Here is a 16874-nt window from a genome sequence, read left to right as displayed (position 1 = left end):
GTTAACCCCCCGATGCTCAAGAAGCAATGCCCGGTGTTTGGTGAGAGGGAATGACACGGAGGGAGCCATGGCAAGTTCGCCGGACACACCAAACAAAGCCTCTTCCGATAACATGATATACGCCATCGAGCTCTCAAGAAGGCAGACAAAAAGGAAGGTACTCTGGTCAGATCCATTGAGCCCAACAGCAAAAAGCAACGAGTGACAACTGTGAGATTCGAACTCACGCCTCTTTCGAGACCAGAATACGCCCCGCTTGTGGGGAAGTTACCATTTGATGGGAAACTTGAGTCTGGCGCCTTAGACCGCTCGGCCAAGTTGCCGTGTGATTCGTTGGTCGGTTGACGACGCCAGAGAGCTCAAGTCCCGTTTCCATGGGGATCGTCCGCGTCTCCAGTCTTGATGACAGCTTGGCGGTGTTACCGGTATCATGGGAATGCCTTTTGTCCGATGTCACCTTTGCAATCGTCGACCCGGGTTCTGAAGCCTTGACTTGCCGATTCTTGTTGTGGTTAGTTGAGGGGTTTAAGTATTCGCACACTCTCACTGGCATTGCAGTTCTTGCTGTGACGGGCTCACAAGGAGTGGGTCTCAGAGAGTGGGACGGCTTCCTGGAAGAGGCGGCGACATGTACACTAGAAGTCATTCGCAGCTCATGCTAGCTATCATCATGGGAGAGGAGAGTCAACCACCGCAGTCTGATGGACCACGATTCCTCTATTCTTGTTCTTGTTTTTGTTGGTTTCCAAGACTATAGTTCCCCCAATGAAGAAGACAAAAGCGCAAATCAAGGAATGGTAGTGGTTCAAGCCTGAACCCCTTTGATGCGTCTCTTCCACCAAAAGGCCGTAAATCTATTCCCAAGTCTATCATCATACCAAACAGCCAAATAACCAAAGAACAACCCATCTTGAATCATGAAGCACATCCCCAAATCTAGCAGTCAGGTACACTAACAGGGATATTAAACGGCACGCTCGTCGCCAACCCACTCAAACTCGTCTCCTTGAACTCATTCCGCATCCCCTTGGCCGTCAACCGCATCGCCCGAATCGCATCGTCAAGCCTTACCTTCTGCGTCCCCGTCTCGCTGCTCAACGCCAAATTCGCGCTCGAAATCGCCTTAATCGCGCCCAGCGCATTCCGCTCGATACACGGCGCCTGCACCAGCCCGCCGATCGGATCGCACGTCAGGCCGAGGTTATGCTCGATGCCAATCTCGGCCGCCTGCTCGATGGCCTCGGGACTAGCGCCCATGCACGCCGCGAAGGCGCCGGCCGCCATGGAGCACGCGACGCCTACTTCGGCCATGCACCCGCCCTCGGCGGCGGAGATTGTGGCGCCGCGCTTGTAGAGCATGCCGATGGCCGCGGCGGTGAGGAGGAAGGTGGGGATGTCGCGCTCCGGGTCGTCGGAGATGAATTCGATGGTGTATTTGAGGACGGCGGGGATGATACCCGCGGCACCGTTTGTGGGGGCCGTGACGATGCGGCCACCGGCTGCGTTTGTTTCGTTGACGGCGATGGCGTAGACTGTGAGGTAGTCCATTGTCGGGAAGGTTGTGCGGCGGGAGGGGAGGGCGTGATGGGGTGGTCTAGGGAGCCCTAGGATCCGGGGCGGTTGGCGGCGGCCTACGCTGAAGCCGGGTACGTTGGATTTGTTGATCGTTGCCGGGGTGGATGCGGAGGAGAAACCGGGGAGGGAGGCCTTCTCGCCGGTGGCCTTGTCGAGCGGGTTGGGGGATGTGTGGCCGGCGGTGGAGTAGAGGCCTCGGGTTAGCCTCCGGTAGAGGGCGGGCGCGCGGCGATGGAGTTTGAGGGAGCCGGGGAGCTTGGTGTCCAGCGGTGCCTGGACGCTCTCGAGGATGCTCGTGTCCATGACCTGCCAGATCTTGAAGAGCTTGTGATAGATTTCCTCGTCCGTGTACCCGTGGCTCTTTTCGTTCTCGTACACGAGCTGGGCGATGGTGAGGTTGTGCTTGCGGCAGAGCGCGAGCAAGCTGGTCGCGTCGCGGAAGGGGTACCGGGGGCCCGAAGGCTCGTTGGTAGAGCTCTCGGATCCTTCATGTTCATCGACGCCGTTTCCGGTTGTTGAAGCGATGGGGGATAGCACATCCCCTTGTGCGCCCTCGAGCAGCATCGCGTTTTCCTTTGCTTCGTCTAGGGGCTTAACCTCGGCACCCGTCCGACGGTCTCCCGCGGCATCGGAGCGGCGAATCTCCTTGTAAAACATGTTCTCCGCCAAGTCGGCCGGATGCCTTCCGGCAGTCTCGCCGTCCGGGCTTTCCACCTGCGTCATGGACGAAGATGACGCCGGCGAGGCGTCCGGGTTAATAGACAGCGCACCATTAACAACGAAGCCTCCGCCGACGCTGAACATGTCATTGGTAGCCAAGACGTAACCCTCGTCATCAAAGACTGTGAAGCGCATGCCGTTGCTGTGCATGGGCAACTTGCGACCCCATTCCCAGACGAAATCCCGCTCATAATCAAACGCGACCTCCTTGCCCTTGCCATCCGAGAGACCCTGGCCCAGGAAGAGCTTCTTGCTCGCCTTGATCTCTGTGAAGCGCTCCGGGACATAGGCCGTATCGACGGTCTCCACATCGGCGCTCTCGAGGCCGAGAAGCAGCGCCGAGGGCGTCATGTGACCCTCGCCCGTGAGCGCCAGACTGCCATAGATGGAGACGCGGATCTTGTTGACCTTGTGCAGGAGGTTGGCTTCTGCTAAATCGGCGACGAAAATGTTGCCGGCGCGCATGGGGCCTACGGTGTGAGACGACGAAGGGCCGATGCCGATGGAGAACAGGTCAAATGTTGAGATGACGGCGTGCTCATGGTCTGCCTCGCTATAACTTCCCGCATCTTCCTCATCTTCCGCCGCGGATCCAGATGCGGACTCATTGCGGCGCTGGGCTGTAGTCCCGAATAGCCTCGTCGACTGAAGACCTGTGAATACTCCCGCTGCTGCTGCTGCTGCTGGGCCTCTTCCAGTGTGTCGGATCTGGTGCCGAGTTGTCGGGTTGATGGCCGAGAGAGTGGTGTAGTTGGGGCCGGCGAGCCGCGTTGAAGCGCGTCGAGCCGATGACGATGCCCCACGCAGCTGGGCGAGCCGCTGGATAGGACGGCTGCTCATGGCTGTTGCTGGAACGAGCAACCAACGCCGGTCAGGTTGAATGACTTGTGAGGGCCAATGTTCAGAATTTCGACTGAGTAGGGGAAGAGAAGTTTCTCATCAACAATGGGTAATTTGTGTAAACTTTTGCGTTTGACAAGGCGGTCTAGGGGTTGCCCTGAGAAAGAGATAAGAGCCCAGAGCACAGATACAAAAGAATGCTGGGCGGGTGCTGCGTGCTGCGTGCTGCCACTCATCATCCCTAGCAGCTGGATCCCCGATGGTCTGGGGTAAGACACACCAAACAGATGGTCGCATTGACCAATCATTTGCCGTAGATTTGTAAACTCCACCGAGGGGCATCAGGGTAACGTAATGGTTTGGTGATGTTCTTGTCTACTTGTGGAAAACCTTGTTGTCTCTCTCGCTGAAACTGCCGTCGGTTGTCGTTCATCGCAAGATGCAATTTGTGAGATGGTCGTATCTACAGGTATCCTCAAGGTGTTGTTGGTTGGATGAGAGGAAACTTCATGCAATAGGCACCCGTATTCAGGACCAGCCTTATCGTTATTGGACGAGTACAATGTCGTAAGCCACGTTAAGCCTGTTCGGGGAGGTCCCTCACCAAAGGATCAGCAGAGGAAGGGTGTTGGTGGTGGTGGTGGTGGTCAACGCTTTTGATGCCACGCAACATCTCACCTAAGATTCGGGTGGTTTCATCTTGGTGCGATAATACTCACTGCATCTCATTATCGACTAATTCACCCTCATAAATCGTCTCATTTTGCTTTCGCAACAATGACCGACCCGGAAATTGATGGCGGGGATATTCACCCACTCGAGATTGAGATCACAGGAGTGCATGAGCCTCAAACGGCCGCCACCAAACCCGTACCTCATCCGCAACCACAATCAGTCTTCTTCTCAACTCTCCCACTCGAAATCCGCCAAAACATTTACAGCCACTTATGGCAAGCCACCGGATCGATCCAACATGTGTATAAGTCCAGCGCCTCCCCTCTAGCGCCCTTATCTCACTGCCCGTGCATCGCCAACCTGGACGCCGAAGATATCCGTGAAGACGAGCTCTCCCGCGTACTCAACACGCCGGCTGCGGACCCGGCGACTTTGCAAGATGGCGTGGGACCTGGTTCCGAAGAAGAGCGCGAGGCGATTCAAAATTGGCGCTTTCGGATTGTTTCATCGTGGTGTAATCACTGGAAGTGTGAGGAGGAGCCGCCTATTCTGCGAGAACTCCAACAACTCTCGCTAGAAGACAGCGACGATGGGGAAAAGAAGGCGGATGAGAGTTCCAAGGGTAAACGTCGTCAGATTCTCGTTAAAGAGTACAGCCCGTTCCTCGCTACTCTTCTCACCTGTAAACGCATGCAAGAAGAAGCCATCGACTCCCTCTACAACGACACAACCTTCTCCTTCATCAACACAGACGCCCTCACCCGCTTCCTCGGCACCACATCCACCACCTCCCTAGCCCGCATCAAAAAGCTCCACTTCACATGGCGAGCCCCGATAGAGACGTACATGGACCCGGAAGCAGACGAAGTCATCGCCGAGAGAATCAAATGGTGCGACGCATGGACATCCGCTGCCGACAAACTCCCGCGCCTGCAGGAGCTCCGGATCTGGGCGTATCCTTACTACGCGCGCTATCCGACGCCCTTTGAGGAGTGGTTCGAGCCGCTGCACCAGTTTGGGAGGCACAAGATGCCGGCGTCGCGGTTCCACGTCTCGTTGCGCTGGTTTCAGAATAACCTGCCAGAGATGGACACGGGACCGTTGGACTTTTTGGAGGCTGCGCCGTTTGGGTATGATATGGTGCCGCCGTGTCAGGAGAATCCGTTACATTTTCACTGGCGGAGATTGGTTGGGTTGGGACCGGATGAGCCGAGGGTGCCGATTACGAGGAGGCAGAGGAAGAGGAGGTATGTTGGGAGGGCTTTGTAGTGATTTGGGGGGGGATAGACTTTGAGGTTTTTGACGTAGGTAGCGTAACAAGTCTCCCTTCGAAGGCGATATATCTGTGTGGAATTGTACCTTCGCGTAGGTAACCCCATCCGGTCTCAAGGTTTGATCTCCGAAATGACGAAAAGCAGTAAGCCATGCGTAAATGGTGGCAACATTTAGTATAGTCTTTGAGTGAAGGAGCATATTCACGACGATGTCGATGCATGTATTCGATAAGATTAGAATAGGCTATAATGATTCTAGATATCTAGATGTAACTAGGAACGCTCAAAGGAAGTCGCTGCAAATAACAAGGCCTATCTCATGCATTATTACACGCTCATAAATCAACGCTCGGCATCGCAGAGTGCGTTGCATAAATATTCTCCTCTCGACAAGTCGTACGTTGCTCAAGGTCCGCGGTGCCAGTCTCCTCGGCTAGAGCTATGACACGAAGTAAGTTCTGGGCAAGGCTCGTGAGAGTAGTGGTAAACTCCTCCAAGATATCGCAAATCTTGACACTACCATTCCCCTCTTCCGAAGCCAAACACTCAAACTCACCAAGACCCTTCTTACAAGCGTTGATCGCCTCATGGATCTTGGTGATGGGATCCTTGTGTAGCCTCTGGATTAGACCCTCGCTCTCATCGAGCAAGGAATCAGAACCGTTGGAGCCGGCGGCTTGCATGTAACGCTTACAACCGTCTTTCAGGTCGGAGAAGGCCTTTCTCAACAGCGCTTGTGTGTTGGCTACGGTTTCTCTCAGCTCTGAGGTGTCTCCTGTAGCGTCACTTGCAACAACGTCTGACAGGATGGCCATGACGCCGTCTAGGCCATCGGCGAATACGAGCAAGGCATCCTCGTACACGTACACCGGCACAGATCCGCGGCTCGGGTCAAAGGCCGTATTGTTGGTGAGGGCGTTTTGCATCCTCACGAGAGCATCAGTCAGTCTTGCAGTCGTAACTTGAACCGTAATGAGATCTCTGGGACATTTTGGAGGAGGTAGACGCCCAATGGCGTACTGCTGCAGATAGCCCCTGATTTCCTGGGCGTGCGGCCCGCCGTGTGTCTCGGCGAAGCGCACGTCGGCGATGGTGCCTGCGGACTCGAGGAGAGTCTTTGGTCCGCCTGGGTGGATGGTGAGGAAGGGCGTCAGGTCGTAGACTTTTCCGTCGATGGCGGCCCAGCTTGAGGTGATTGAGTTGTGGGCTGCGAGCTCGGAGGGGGTGATGATGGGTAAGGAGGAGGAGGTAGTGGAAGAAGAAGATGGTGCCTGTGACTTGAATGGTCTTTTTACGGCGGTGAAAAGATCTTGGTGGAGTCTGTCCCAATGAGCTGGAGGTGAGAGGATGTCTGTATAGTTGTTGTCGTCGAAACAGTTTATATCTTGATCTTCTGGCTGCGGTTGGCCCAATTCGAGACTGTTCGTCACCGTAGCTCCAAAGTCGGAGCTGCCGCAGACAAAGACGTGACCTCCCTCATCTTTGACGAGATGATGGATTGAGTCGCGGTGCTCTACCAAGTGGCGTCTCACATGCCGCTCCCCCTCGGATAGCTGGCTCCGGATCCCACCGCGGATCCTGAAGTGGTGTGTTTCCTGGCTGAGGGCCAGAACAACGGTCAACGGCAAGACCCTAGTGAGATGTTCCAGGCTGTCGAGAGGGCAGGGCACATGGCGGCGTGTTTTGGCAGCGACAACGAGGAGCAGCTCGCCCACATCATCGGTGCCGTCACGGCGCTGCTGAGCCCATGCCGACCGTTCGTGGAGGAAGCCTAGCAAGGGCCCGATGCCGCTGCCTTGGCCGACCAGAACTAAAGGCACGGAAAGGTCGTGGGGTTGGCGGAAACGCAGACTGGGCCATGGACGAAGACGCAGAGGTGTGCCTTGAGCGGCGTTGCTCAAAAATGAGGAGACGAGACCCTCGGGTGAGTGTTGACTAACTGTCAGAGTGATGGTCATGCCTCCTTCTCCTGCTGAGTCGGTCGCAACACGCGCGATGGAGTAGAATCTCGGATCAGCATCATCATTCCCATCTTCGACGGTCTCATCTGATAGCGCATCATGATCTTCTGGAGGTGTGGAAGCCCTCAACCATCGCTGATGCGAAGAAGTCCTGTCGAGGTTTCTCCTCTTCCTCGGTGGCCAAACTTGCACACGGTCGCCTGCCTCGAGCGGCAACTTGGCATCCAACTTTACTTCCACCACGGTGCTACCCTCGTACACAGTCTGCGACTGGATGCGCGCATTCTGCCACAGAGGCCGGCCGCCTAGTCGCGACGCCATGCCAGCCTTCATCTGCATGCTGAGCATAGCCTCAGGACGCATCTTTGGCTTTCCCTTTCCTTTTCCAGTTGACGCAGAGGACGAACCGGCATGCTTGCACTGGTCGGTGCTCTTGACGCCGCTGCTCGTGGAGTGACGGCCCGTATTCAGCGACACGCCCGTGACGCCAATGGCCTTGACGCGGTGCCGCTCGAGGAACCAGACGTACATCTGCAGGAGCCCGTCCCACGCCGCCTCGAGATGGCGGTACTGCGACTGCTCTTCCGAGGATACATCCTTCGGAGCACGAGCGGCACACGCGGCGACGTAGTCTCTCACGCTTGCGGCCCGATCACCGAGAGCGTCCAGAAAGGCGCGGATGTTGGCCGGTAGCGTGGCTTTACGGTCGCTCTGCATCGCTGTCAAGTCACCCTTGACGTCCTGGCGGCCGATGAAGACGTCCAGTGCGTGGAAGAGCGGCGTGTCGGCGCCGCTGTTGCCCAGTTCGCCGGGCGTCACAGCGCGGCCCATGGCTGGGTACGTCTTGATCCAGACAACGGGATCAAAGATCGCCGCGTCGCGGAGGGTCATGGCCTCGAAGACGTTGGCGCATTGGACAATATTGGCCGCCAGGCTCTCGAGGCAGTGCGTGACTTGGTCTGGCTGGTCGGCCAGCACGCCGCTCTGCGCGAGTGCCATGGCGGAGAGGGCTGGTGCAAAAATGCCCTCCATTGTGCCTTGAAGGCCTGAAGAGAGGCGCTCCTCAGGGAGGCCGAAGTAGGCGCTGCTGAGGTTGAAAGCGGCATTCCCCATGGCGTTGTTGAGGACGTCGTCGGCGGGCACCTTTGGCAAATTAGCTTCTGAGATTTCGAGAATTATTGCTCTCTGTACTTACCCGCCCCGTCAGTTTTCTCCCCAATGCAGTGCAAACTCTTTCCCACGGATCGAGAACATGGCGCGGCACCTGGGATCGACCCTCACACTCTTTGCTCTTGTTCTGCTCCTCGCCAAACATGTAAGCGTGAGCCAGCGCGCTCAAGACGAGCGCTGCTCTCGCCAGATGACGCTGTTCCAAGTCATCCCATGCATCTCTGCCACCTGAAGCCGCGTGCTCGCGTAGGGCATCAACAGCATGACGCACTCGTCGTGCTCGCAGCAAGCGCGGTAAGTTCCCATGAACCACCTCCCATGCCTTCAGAGACGCAGGCAAACGTTGAGTTTGGCCTAAGCTCCTTACAGAATTACTAATACTAAGGTTGATGACGTTGGTTGGAGGCATTGCTTGGCATCCAAGGAAGCCCCTGGCGCTGGTAAAGCACCCATCGAGGCCCGTGCCGAAACGGAGTGTTCGTGTTCGTGTCTCCGTTCCCGCCTCCGCTCCGAAGGCCTCGGGGTCCCGGAACTTGAATTCTGTCGACGATGACGTACGACCGGCCAGCGCCGTTGCCAGGGAGGCCTGGGCGAGGAGGAAGCTGGACTTGGAGATGGGGCAGTCGATTAGTGTTGCGTACGATTCGCTTGTGGCGTGTTGTTGTTTTTGTGCCGGAGTTTCCGGCGGCGTGATGATGCCTCCGGCTGAGAATGCTTGGGGAACGTTGAGAAAAATTGAGGAATTCTTTTGCTTGATTGTATCTTGTTGTGATTTGTCCTGGAAGGATTGTTGTACAGGTGAAATGGGAGCCGAAAGTGGCGTTGAAGGTCGTTGGTAACCAGGCATGTTGGGTAACTTTGTGAGAGACGTATTAATGAAAAAGTGGAATATGTAGATAAGTCTTGTTACAACGAAGATGAAGAGAGAGGCGAAGTCACTGGTTCCAGATCAGTGATCACCAAATGTGAAGCAAAATACGTGGACTTCGTGATTCATTAAGCATATAATTCAAAGTTGTTCTTTCTGTCGATCATCCTGAATGTTCAGAATAGGCAAGTGAGTAAATATATCTAGATATATGCCGAGGGCACTGCAATAGAAAGAGAGAGAGAGAGAGAGAGATTCTCCCTCGGTCTTGTTACGTATTGCCTATTCCGGGCAACAGCGCTTGGAAGCTTGTGGCATACAATCCATGGCCTCAACTCGGAAATAACCTCAAAGGTATCTTCACAACTTGGCTCTAATTCCGAAAGTATTTCGTATTCAGATGATGTCTCCCTCCACCTCCACCTACCGAACCGGCGTTTATTCACTATGCGGCATTCCGTAGTAATGACCCAGACCCAAGCAGAGCAGACATCCGGCATGATGGATCGGCAGTGCAAAGCAGAACATTTTGTTGTTCGGCAGTGCCCCGACGGTGTGGTTGACAACCGTCCGATCATACCATCTATACTAGCCATTTTGGGTAGCGAGGACGATTACACACCGTGCACGACCGGGTATTCGGTGCCTGATTGAGTCAAATATGGTTCTCTAGAAATACGAATACACGCTCGTCCAAGCGCAGGATGACGGGGCATCTTGGGCCTTGGCGCAACCTTTTCGCCAACATTAAAGATGATAGAGTTTGAACCTAGGAAAATTATTCTCCTGTGATAATGTCCGATTCCGTCATATGGGAAATTATGCGAGAAAGCTTGCAGCTTTTCACAGTTCTCTTGATCGACTTCACAAGTTCAGAAGAACCTAGCCACCTAGCCCGCGGAACTCTTACCGAACCTCCCCGTCCAGCCTCTGAGCTCAAGCTGACGGCCCTTCAGGCACACGGCTACGTCAAAACGCCTCTGCCCTGCCCTGCCCCTTGCTTCGGGTCCCTCGGACGTTGCGAATGCGAAAATAACGACACCCAGTACACTTTCGGCTTCGGGGTTGAGTCTATCGATTATATGAGTTGCCCGTTGGGGAAATCCTTTTTTGGGATACTCGCTTTCCGCCTTGCTGTGGTCTTAGTAACAACCCAGGCCATATCAGCTTCACTTGACATTTTCACCCCTCAATGTTGAAGAGTCTGGACTCGGACTGACGACAACCTCTCTTGAGTCTTCATTAGTTCTCTTCAGATCGGTCCTCTATCCCGGAGATTCGGAGAAAAGCCACTATTTGTACGATCCGGAACGAAGGAAAGTCAAAAAGCGAAAAAGAGAAAACAACTTGAACCAGCACGTCCCTCGGAGTTTCGGCCTAGAACTCCCCGCTCACTAACAACTCGAGTTCATCATGTTTCTCGACATCATCCCATTCAACGCTCACCTAACCAAACTGCCGGTCCTTCAGAGTCTCCTCTGGACTCTCGGCCCAGCAATTCTCGGACTTTTCGTCCTACGCACCATCTACTACCTGACTCTCCATCCCCTGGCAGGGTATCCAGGCCCCTTACTCGCGCGCATCACTACCATCCCATGGCTATGGCACCGCGCCCACGGCACCAACCACAGCTGGCCTCTGCTCCTCCACAAGCAGTACGGCCATGTTGTGCGCATTGGCCCAAACGAGTTGAGCTACAGCCATCCCGATGCCTGGCACGACATCTACGCCAAAGCGGGCGGCGGTGGCGATATGCCAAAGGACTACGTCGGACTGGGGCCGGACATGGCGGCGCCCGAGAAGGGCATCGTGCGGGCCGAGAACGATGCCGACCATCAGCGGCAGCGGCGTCTATTCTCTCACGCCTTTTCCGATCGTGCCGTGCTCAAGCAAGAGAGCCTTGTGCAGGGCCACGTTCGCAACTTGATGAACAAGTTGGCCGATGAGAACGCGGAGCCTGCTTTAGCTTCTGCTTCTTCTGCCCATGGTGATGGCCGCGTCGACCTCATGACCTGGCTGAGCTACCTCGCCTTTGACATTATGGGCGACCTCATGTACGGCGAGCCTCTCGGCATGCTCGAGAGCGACCAGTCGGCGCGCCAGTGGGTTAGGGATACGTACTCAACCATCAAGACAGTCACGCTCGGCATGACTATGATGGGTTGGCACGCACCCCTGGGCCCCTTTCTGCTCAAACTCATCTGGGGCGGCAGCGGTGAGCGCCGCGCCCGACACAACCGCTTCTCGACGGACCGCGTCGATAAGCGCCTGGACCGTGGTGACGACTCTGGCAGCGACATCTGGTCCATGATCATGCAAAACAGCGGGAGCGAGAAGAAGCCGGGCATCTCGCGTGCCGAGATGTACTCCAACGCCGCGACTTTCATGATTGGTGGCACTGAGACTACAACAGCCGCAACCTCGGCTCTGAGTTACCTGCTCCTCACGCATCCATCCAAGATGGCCACGTTACGCGCGGAGCTTGACGCCGCCGTTGAGGATCCGCAGGAGGACTTGAATTTTAGTCGATTGCGGAAGCTGCCCTACCTCAACGCATGTATCGAGGAGGTCATGCGCGTGTACCCGCCTGCGCCGACGCCAATGCCGCGGATGGTCCCTCCTGGAGGCCGTGTCGTCTGCGGCCGCCATGTTCCAGCGGGTACGCGGGTAGACATCCCACTATACGCGATTGCGCACCATCCAGATAACTTTGTTGATCCTGAGGAGTTCGTACCTGAACGATGGCTGGATGACAAGAACCGGCCTGCAAAGCATGCTGGTGATCGGAGGGATTGTGTCAAGGTGTTCTCAGCAGGACCGAGAGACTGTATCGGCAAGAAGTGAGTTTTATCCTCTTTCTGATTTCTTTCCTCATCCCAGTTTCCAGAATTAAGCCACTGACTAATTTTTGCGCATAGCCTTGCGTACCCCGAGATGAGGCTTATTATTGCCAGTCTGCTGTACAATTTTGACCTTGAACTGGCTGACCCTAATTTTGACTGGTTGGACCAAAAGAGCTACGGCATTTGGGACAAGCACCCTCTTTGGGTCAAGTTAGTGCCTCGCAAACGTGAACAGGCCAAATAAGACTCCTTCTGTGAAAGGTCAAAAAGCGTGATTTGAAATGATCTTGCATTCATAATTAAGCTTGTGTACAATATTAAATTAAATTTTCTATGCTTTCTTGTTCTAGAAACACAATGTGATGTAAGCAGGCAAACCGCATACCATATAATTCTGGCGCATGTGTTGAACTACGTTGTATTTAACATTATCCCGAATTGGAAGGCGAAGCTAACTGATTATCGAAATAGAAATATGTCATCGTTGTACGAAAAAGGTTGACTGGATTTCTCTACAATTGACCAATGAAGCTCATTCCCAAAACCTTGGCCCGAAATAGGCACTGAAACCCACGCCCTTACCAGAAGAGGAAATTGATGCCATGGTATGAAGGCTAGTCTCTCGCTCATTGCCGCTGTTTAGGTTGAAAGAATCACGAGTCAGCATTAACGCTCATACGATCATTAAGCGCGTTGATGAAAGATAAGGGATCGCACTCACAAGGCGTCTCGAACACCAGCTCCAAAGTCGTACTCCCCCGACATCATCCCCTGCGTCTGAAGGATTCGCTTGTAGCGCTCAACGACCCCAGCCTCGTCACGGGAATACTGCCAAATGGGCACGTACATCTTGACTTGCGGCACCGCCTTGCCCGGCACCATCTCAAAGGCGAAGCAGAGCCCGCAGTACTTGCTGTCCGGATCATTGAGTGGCTTTTCCAAGCCGTCCATCTCGGCCGGGGCAACGTCTTCCATGTCCATGAGTAAAGGCCAGACCTGTATGAGGAAGTCGGCCGAGGAAGCAGGGAGGCGGCCGCCTAGTGTGAAGACGTCACGGGCTGAGGCGAGCGAGTTGGCGTGCGTGTGTACATAGACCTTGAAGCGAGGCTTCATGGAGAGAGCCAGGCAGTCGACGGCGAGGAAGTAGATGTTCATTTTGTCCTCGCCTTGCGAGATAAGATACGTTTTGAGTAGTTCCCACGCGGTCAGCATTGCCTCGTCGCTCCCGGCGAGACGTGTCGCGACGGACTCGGTGATGTTCACCAGCGATCGGCCTGTTACGAGAACTTTCAGTTGCGGGAAAAGGTACGCTTTCATGCTGATGGTCGCGTTTTCCTCGGACTCGAGGTCGAACCCAGCATAGCAAATTTGCCGCGGCAGCGCATCGTCGAACTTCATCTTTGCCAAGCCCGCCTCCTCTTCCGCAGTAAGGAAAACAGAATCAAGGAAGCCATCCAGCCAAGTACGGTCCGCATTGCAAGCAGACGCCAGACCCTCCAGCTTCTGCCGCAGTTCCTTCTGCCCTAATGGATCATCGCCCGCAGGCCCAGGGCTGAGTTTCACCAGCGGCTGCACTGTAAACCGCACCTTGGCCTCTTTGTGAGATGAAAAGGCGACACTTGCTTCAAAAGGGGACTGATTGTGAGTAAGAATGTAGTTCACTCTGTCCGGCGCAGCAGGCGGCTGCTTCAGACGTGGGACCACGGATTCGCGCACAAAGGTGAGATGGGCGTCTTTGATGTGGGCTGGGTAGGAGCCCGTCCAGCGCAGGAGTGAGGAAAGGGCGTTGTGGAGGGTAGGAAGCCATGAGGAGACGAGAGGACCTCCTTTCGAAGTGGAAGTATAATTGAAGGAGGATGCGTCAACTTCGTTGTAAATGTTTCGCTTGGCGGTGCCGTTAGCTTGAGAGGCCATCTTTGAGTGATGATCTTCCATCTTGAGGCTATTGAGGTCCAAAACTGCCATTCTAAGTCTGTATCTGGCGTTTATCCGTAATCACGTTGACTTTTACCGCTTTGCTGGTTATTTCTGACCTTTGAGTACCTCGAGTCAACCAAGCTCCTACGTTGGAGTGTACTTGAGTCACCGTTATCTTAGGCCTGTATGTGTCGAATGCTTAAGTTGACAATGGGTTGCCTCTTTAGGAATCTCAATCGGTCGTTGCAGTTGAGATAAACCAACGCTGTATTGAGGCTAAGTCATTTTCGGAAAGCGAGTGCGAAAGCGTACGGTTTGCAAGTACGGCCAAACTCATTACTGATCAAGGTGTGTTTGAGTTCCTGAGGTTAAGGGGCAAGGGGCCTGGTCTAGACATGGAGTTCACAGCTAGGTGATGGGGATCTCGAGATGACGTGATTCTTGACAGGGCTGGACTTGAAGTTTAAACTACATGTTTCATGCGGAACACGCGGAAGGTAAGATTCTTGTTCGGGTGGCCGGGCCATCTCGACGAACTGGTGGGATGTTCACTTATAGTTTAGGATGTATCTGGCTTGTAAGGTTGACGGGCGTGACGGGTCCACGGGCCCTAACCTTGATGCATGTGAGAACGCTTTTCTCATGCAAGGCGGGGATCTCCCCGTATAGTAGGCCGCTTACGGATATGCCTAAAATAATCGGCCCCGACGGCGTCGGAGTCCGTTCTCCAGAACGCCTTAGCCGCCAGCGCAGACTGAAAGAGAAAATCTGCCCCGCGCGGCTCTATCAACAACTTGACGTGAAGCATAGGAGCTTTGAAGCAATATGCTGTCTTCATCTACCTTTGAGATGCAGAGACACAATAATCTTGACAAGGCCAAGGCGTAATGGGCACGAGTAGAAAACAGCGATTTTTGCTTCGTGAGAACGCCGTGTGAAAAACGGTGAGTCGAATAGACTTTGCGTTCGGACAATCGGACCATATGGCAACCACCGCCGCCATCTCTACTCTCGTATGGTAACCGAGCTCGTACGATAGCCGACCGGGCACGAATACGAAGCTTTACAGACTGACTCAAAGTACCTCAGCATATCCATTACAGCTCTCTATAATATTCAAAGCCCAGAGCTCCCTGCAATGAACTAACTGATGCCTGGGACTATTACTCATATCCCTATCAAAAAACGTCATTCACATTGATCATAAATACAAGCAGTGCCGAGTCCGAATCCGCAGGGCTTCCTATTATCACCATCCCTGAGCTATATCCCCTCAACTTACAAAGTCAATTGCAAGTAATACCCCGGCTAGGAGAGGGAATCAGGTGAAAAGAGCAAACAGAGAAAGTGATACGCAATACCCATACGTCAACAAATACAACGGAGAGAAAGACATTCGTCATCCTTAGTCAACATGGCTATTGGTATTGCAGAACAAAATGAACAAATCACATATCTCCGCTCGGTTCTAGCCGTATTAACCAGCTCAACCAATGACCTCATTGCCGAGCTCTCTTCCTCTTCGGCTTGCAAGTCTACAGTCAGCAACGGAGCCAAGACGAACCATGATGTTCGAATCCCGAAAACCCCCAAGGCCGAGGAGGCCCGTAAACGCGTCATCGCTGCCACAGCATCGCTCGAGGCGGCTATCCTGACGCCCCAATGGCGTCTCGGCCACTTGGCCCACAGCTACTACGTGTCTCGTGCGCTTCACATGGTCGTTGAGTGGGAGATACCCCAGCTCCTGGCCGCCAACGGACCTACGACGCTTGATGCTCTCGCTTCCAAGACTGGCATCGCCGATGCGAGCAAGCTGGGCTTCGTTATGCGGACTCTCTGCACCCACCACATCTTTGCCGAGACCTCCCATGATGTCTTTGCCAACGACGAAGCGTCCACAGCCCTCGCTACAGATGAACGACTGGCCAACTCTGTCCGCTTCGCCTCCTTTCTCTTTCCAACGGCCGATGTGCTGCCTAGCCTGCTCAAGGACCCCGTCCTATGCGCCAGCTACGCGCCTCGAGACTCAGCTTTTGCCAAGAGTATCGGTAAGGGCATGGGCCAATTTGAGTATCTCAACGCGCACCCCGAGTGGCGCGACTGCTTCAACTTTTGGCTCGCTTCGCTGGGCGAGTACCTCCACGGCTTGACCGATGTGCGCGGTTACCCCTGGGAAACCACCCTCCGGAACGGCGCCGTGGTTGTCGACGTTGGCGGCGGACTCGGCAGCTCGATCCAGTCCTTGCGTACAAATTTCCCTCATCGCAAGAACGACTTTGTCGGCATCGTCCAGGACCAGCCCGGCATGATCACGCACGCCACGGCACACTGGAATAAGATGGATCCGCAGGCGTTAACCTCGGGCGCGGTCAAGCTCACTCCTCATGACTTCTTCAACGAGAACCCCGTTAAGGGCGCCGACGTGTACTGGTTTCGGTCCGTCATCGTGGACTGGCAGGACAAGGACCTGACCACCATGTTCGCTCACATCAGAAACGCCATGGCGCCTGGGAAGTCGCGTCTGCTTATTGGCGAGTACATACCACACCCGACTTGCGGCGACGCTCTGCTTCCCGATGCGCCTGCCCCATTGTTGAAGAATTACGGAGCGTTCCAAGCAATGGGGCTCATCGGAGGATTTGTTTTGACTGCTAGTCCCAACGGTCGACAGAGGACATTCCAAGACTTGGATCGTGTTGTCAAGGCGGCTGGATTGAAGATTGTCAGGGTGTGGATCTGCCGGGGTTTGGGAAATGTCATTGAGTGTCGACTGAAGGAGGATCGCGTGACAGACACAGATGTTAGCCATTAGCACTATAAGTAAGTAAGTACCAGAGTTGTTGAATCAATCTCTCGTTTGAAGGATCACTTGAAAGAGATCTCCAACGACGAATTCTCCATAGGTACTTTATGTATTAATGTACTTGACATGAAAAACCTAACACCTCCCCACAGTATTAATCTCGATGCGGCGTGCGGCCATCTTTTCTAATTCAGCTCCCCATTCTACAAGATCCAACCCTTCGTGTTT

At 54.5% G+C, this 16874-nt stretch overlaps 6 protein-coding genes and 1 non-coding gene across 7 annotated transcripts; 3 read left to right on the top strand and 4 right to left on the bottom strand.

The window, feature by feature from the left end:
- Nucleotides 1-202: 202 nt before the first annotated feature.
- N0V96_011152 lies at nucleotides 203-323 on the bottom strand. The gene has a single exon. It is a non-coding gene; the product is annotated as a tRNA-Leu (tRNA).
- A 613-nt stretch (nucleotides 324-936) lies between these two features.
- Nucleotides 937-3135, bottom strand: N0V96_011151 (uncharacterized protein; the record flags this gene model as incomplete). The annotated part of the gene is made up of 1 exon (XM_053197254.2): nucleotides 937-3135. One exon carries the CDS (start codon nucleotides 3133-3135, stop codon nucleotides 937-939), a length of 2199 nt encoding a protein of 732 aa, XP_053045345.2.
- Nucleotides 3136-3912: 777 nt separating this feature from the next.
- Nucleotides 3913-5079, top strand: N0V96_011150 (uncharacterized protein; the record flags this gene model as incomplete). The annotated part of the gene is made up of 1 exon (XM_053197253.2): nucleotides 3913-5079. The coding sequence occupies one exon, from the start codon at nucleotides 3913-3915 to the stop codon at nucleotides 5077-5079; it is 1167 nt and encodes a 388-aa protein (XP_053045344.2).
- Nucleotides 5080-5419: 340 nt separating this feature from the next.
- On the bottom strand, nucleotides 5420-9062 carry N0V96_011149 (uncharacterized protein; the record flags this gene model as incomplete). Its single annotated transcript, XM_065759173.1, has 2 exons — nucleotides 5420-8188; nucleotides 8310-9062. The coding sequence occupies 2 exons, from the start codon at nucleotides 9060-9062 to the stop codon at nucleotides 5420-5422; spliced, it is 3522 nt and encodes a 1173-aa protein (XP_065612271.1).
- Nucleotides 9063-10496: 1434 nt separating this feature from the next.
- N0V96_011148 (uncharacterized protein) lies at nucleotides 10497-12170 on the top strand (the record flags this gene model as incomplete). Its single annotated transcript, XM_053197251.1, has 2 exons — nucleotides 10497-11923; nucleotides 12002-12170. The coding sequence occupies 2 exons, from the start codon at nucleotides 10497-10499 to the stop codon at nucleotides 12168-12170; spliced, it is 1596 nt and encodes a 531-aa protein (XP_053045342.1).
- A 473-nt stretch (nucleotides 12171-12643) lies between these two features.
- N0V96_011147 (uncharacterized protein) lies at nucleotides 12644-13891 on the bottom strand (the record flags this gene model as incomplete). Its single annotated transcript, XM_053197250.2, has 2 exons — nucleotides 12644-13840; nucleotides 13886-13891. 2 exons carry the CDS (start codon nucleotides 13889-13891, stop codon nucleotides 12644-12646), a joined length of 1203 nt encoding a protein of 400 aa, XP_053045341.2.
- A 1366-nt stretch (nucleotides 13892-15257) lies between these two features.
- On the top strand, nucleotides 15258-16655 carry N0V96_011146 (uncharacterized protein; the record flags this gene model as incomplete). The annotated part of the gene is made up of 1 exon (XM_053197249.1): nucleotides 15258-16655. The coding sequence occupies one exon, from the start codon at nucleotides 15258-15260 to the stop codon at nucleotides 16653-16655; it is 1398 nt and encodes a 465-aa protein (XP_053045340.1).
- Nucleotides 16656-16874: the final 219 nt, after the last annotated feature.

The sequence above is a fragment of the Colletotrichum fioriniae genome (genome assembly GCF_027942845.1).
Source record: "Colletotrichum fioriniae strain IMI 355084 chromosome Unknown scaffold_16, whole genome shotgun sequence".
NCBI classification, from domain to species: Eukaryota; Fungi; Ascomycota; class Sordariomycetes; order Glomerellales; family Glomerellaceae; genus Colletotrichum; species Colletotrichum fioriniae.
This window is presented reverse-complemented; position numbering and strand designations above follow the sequence as displayed.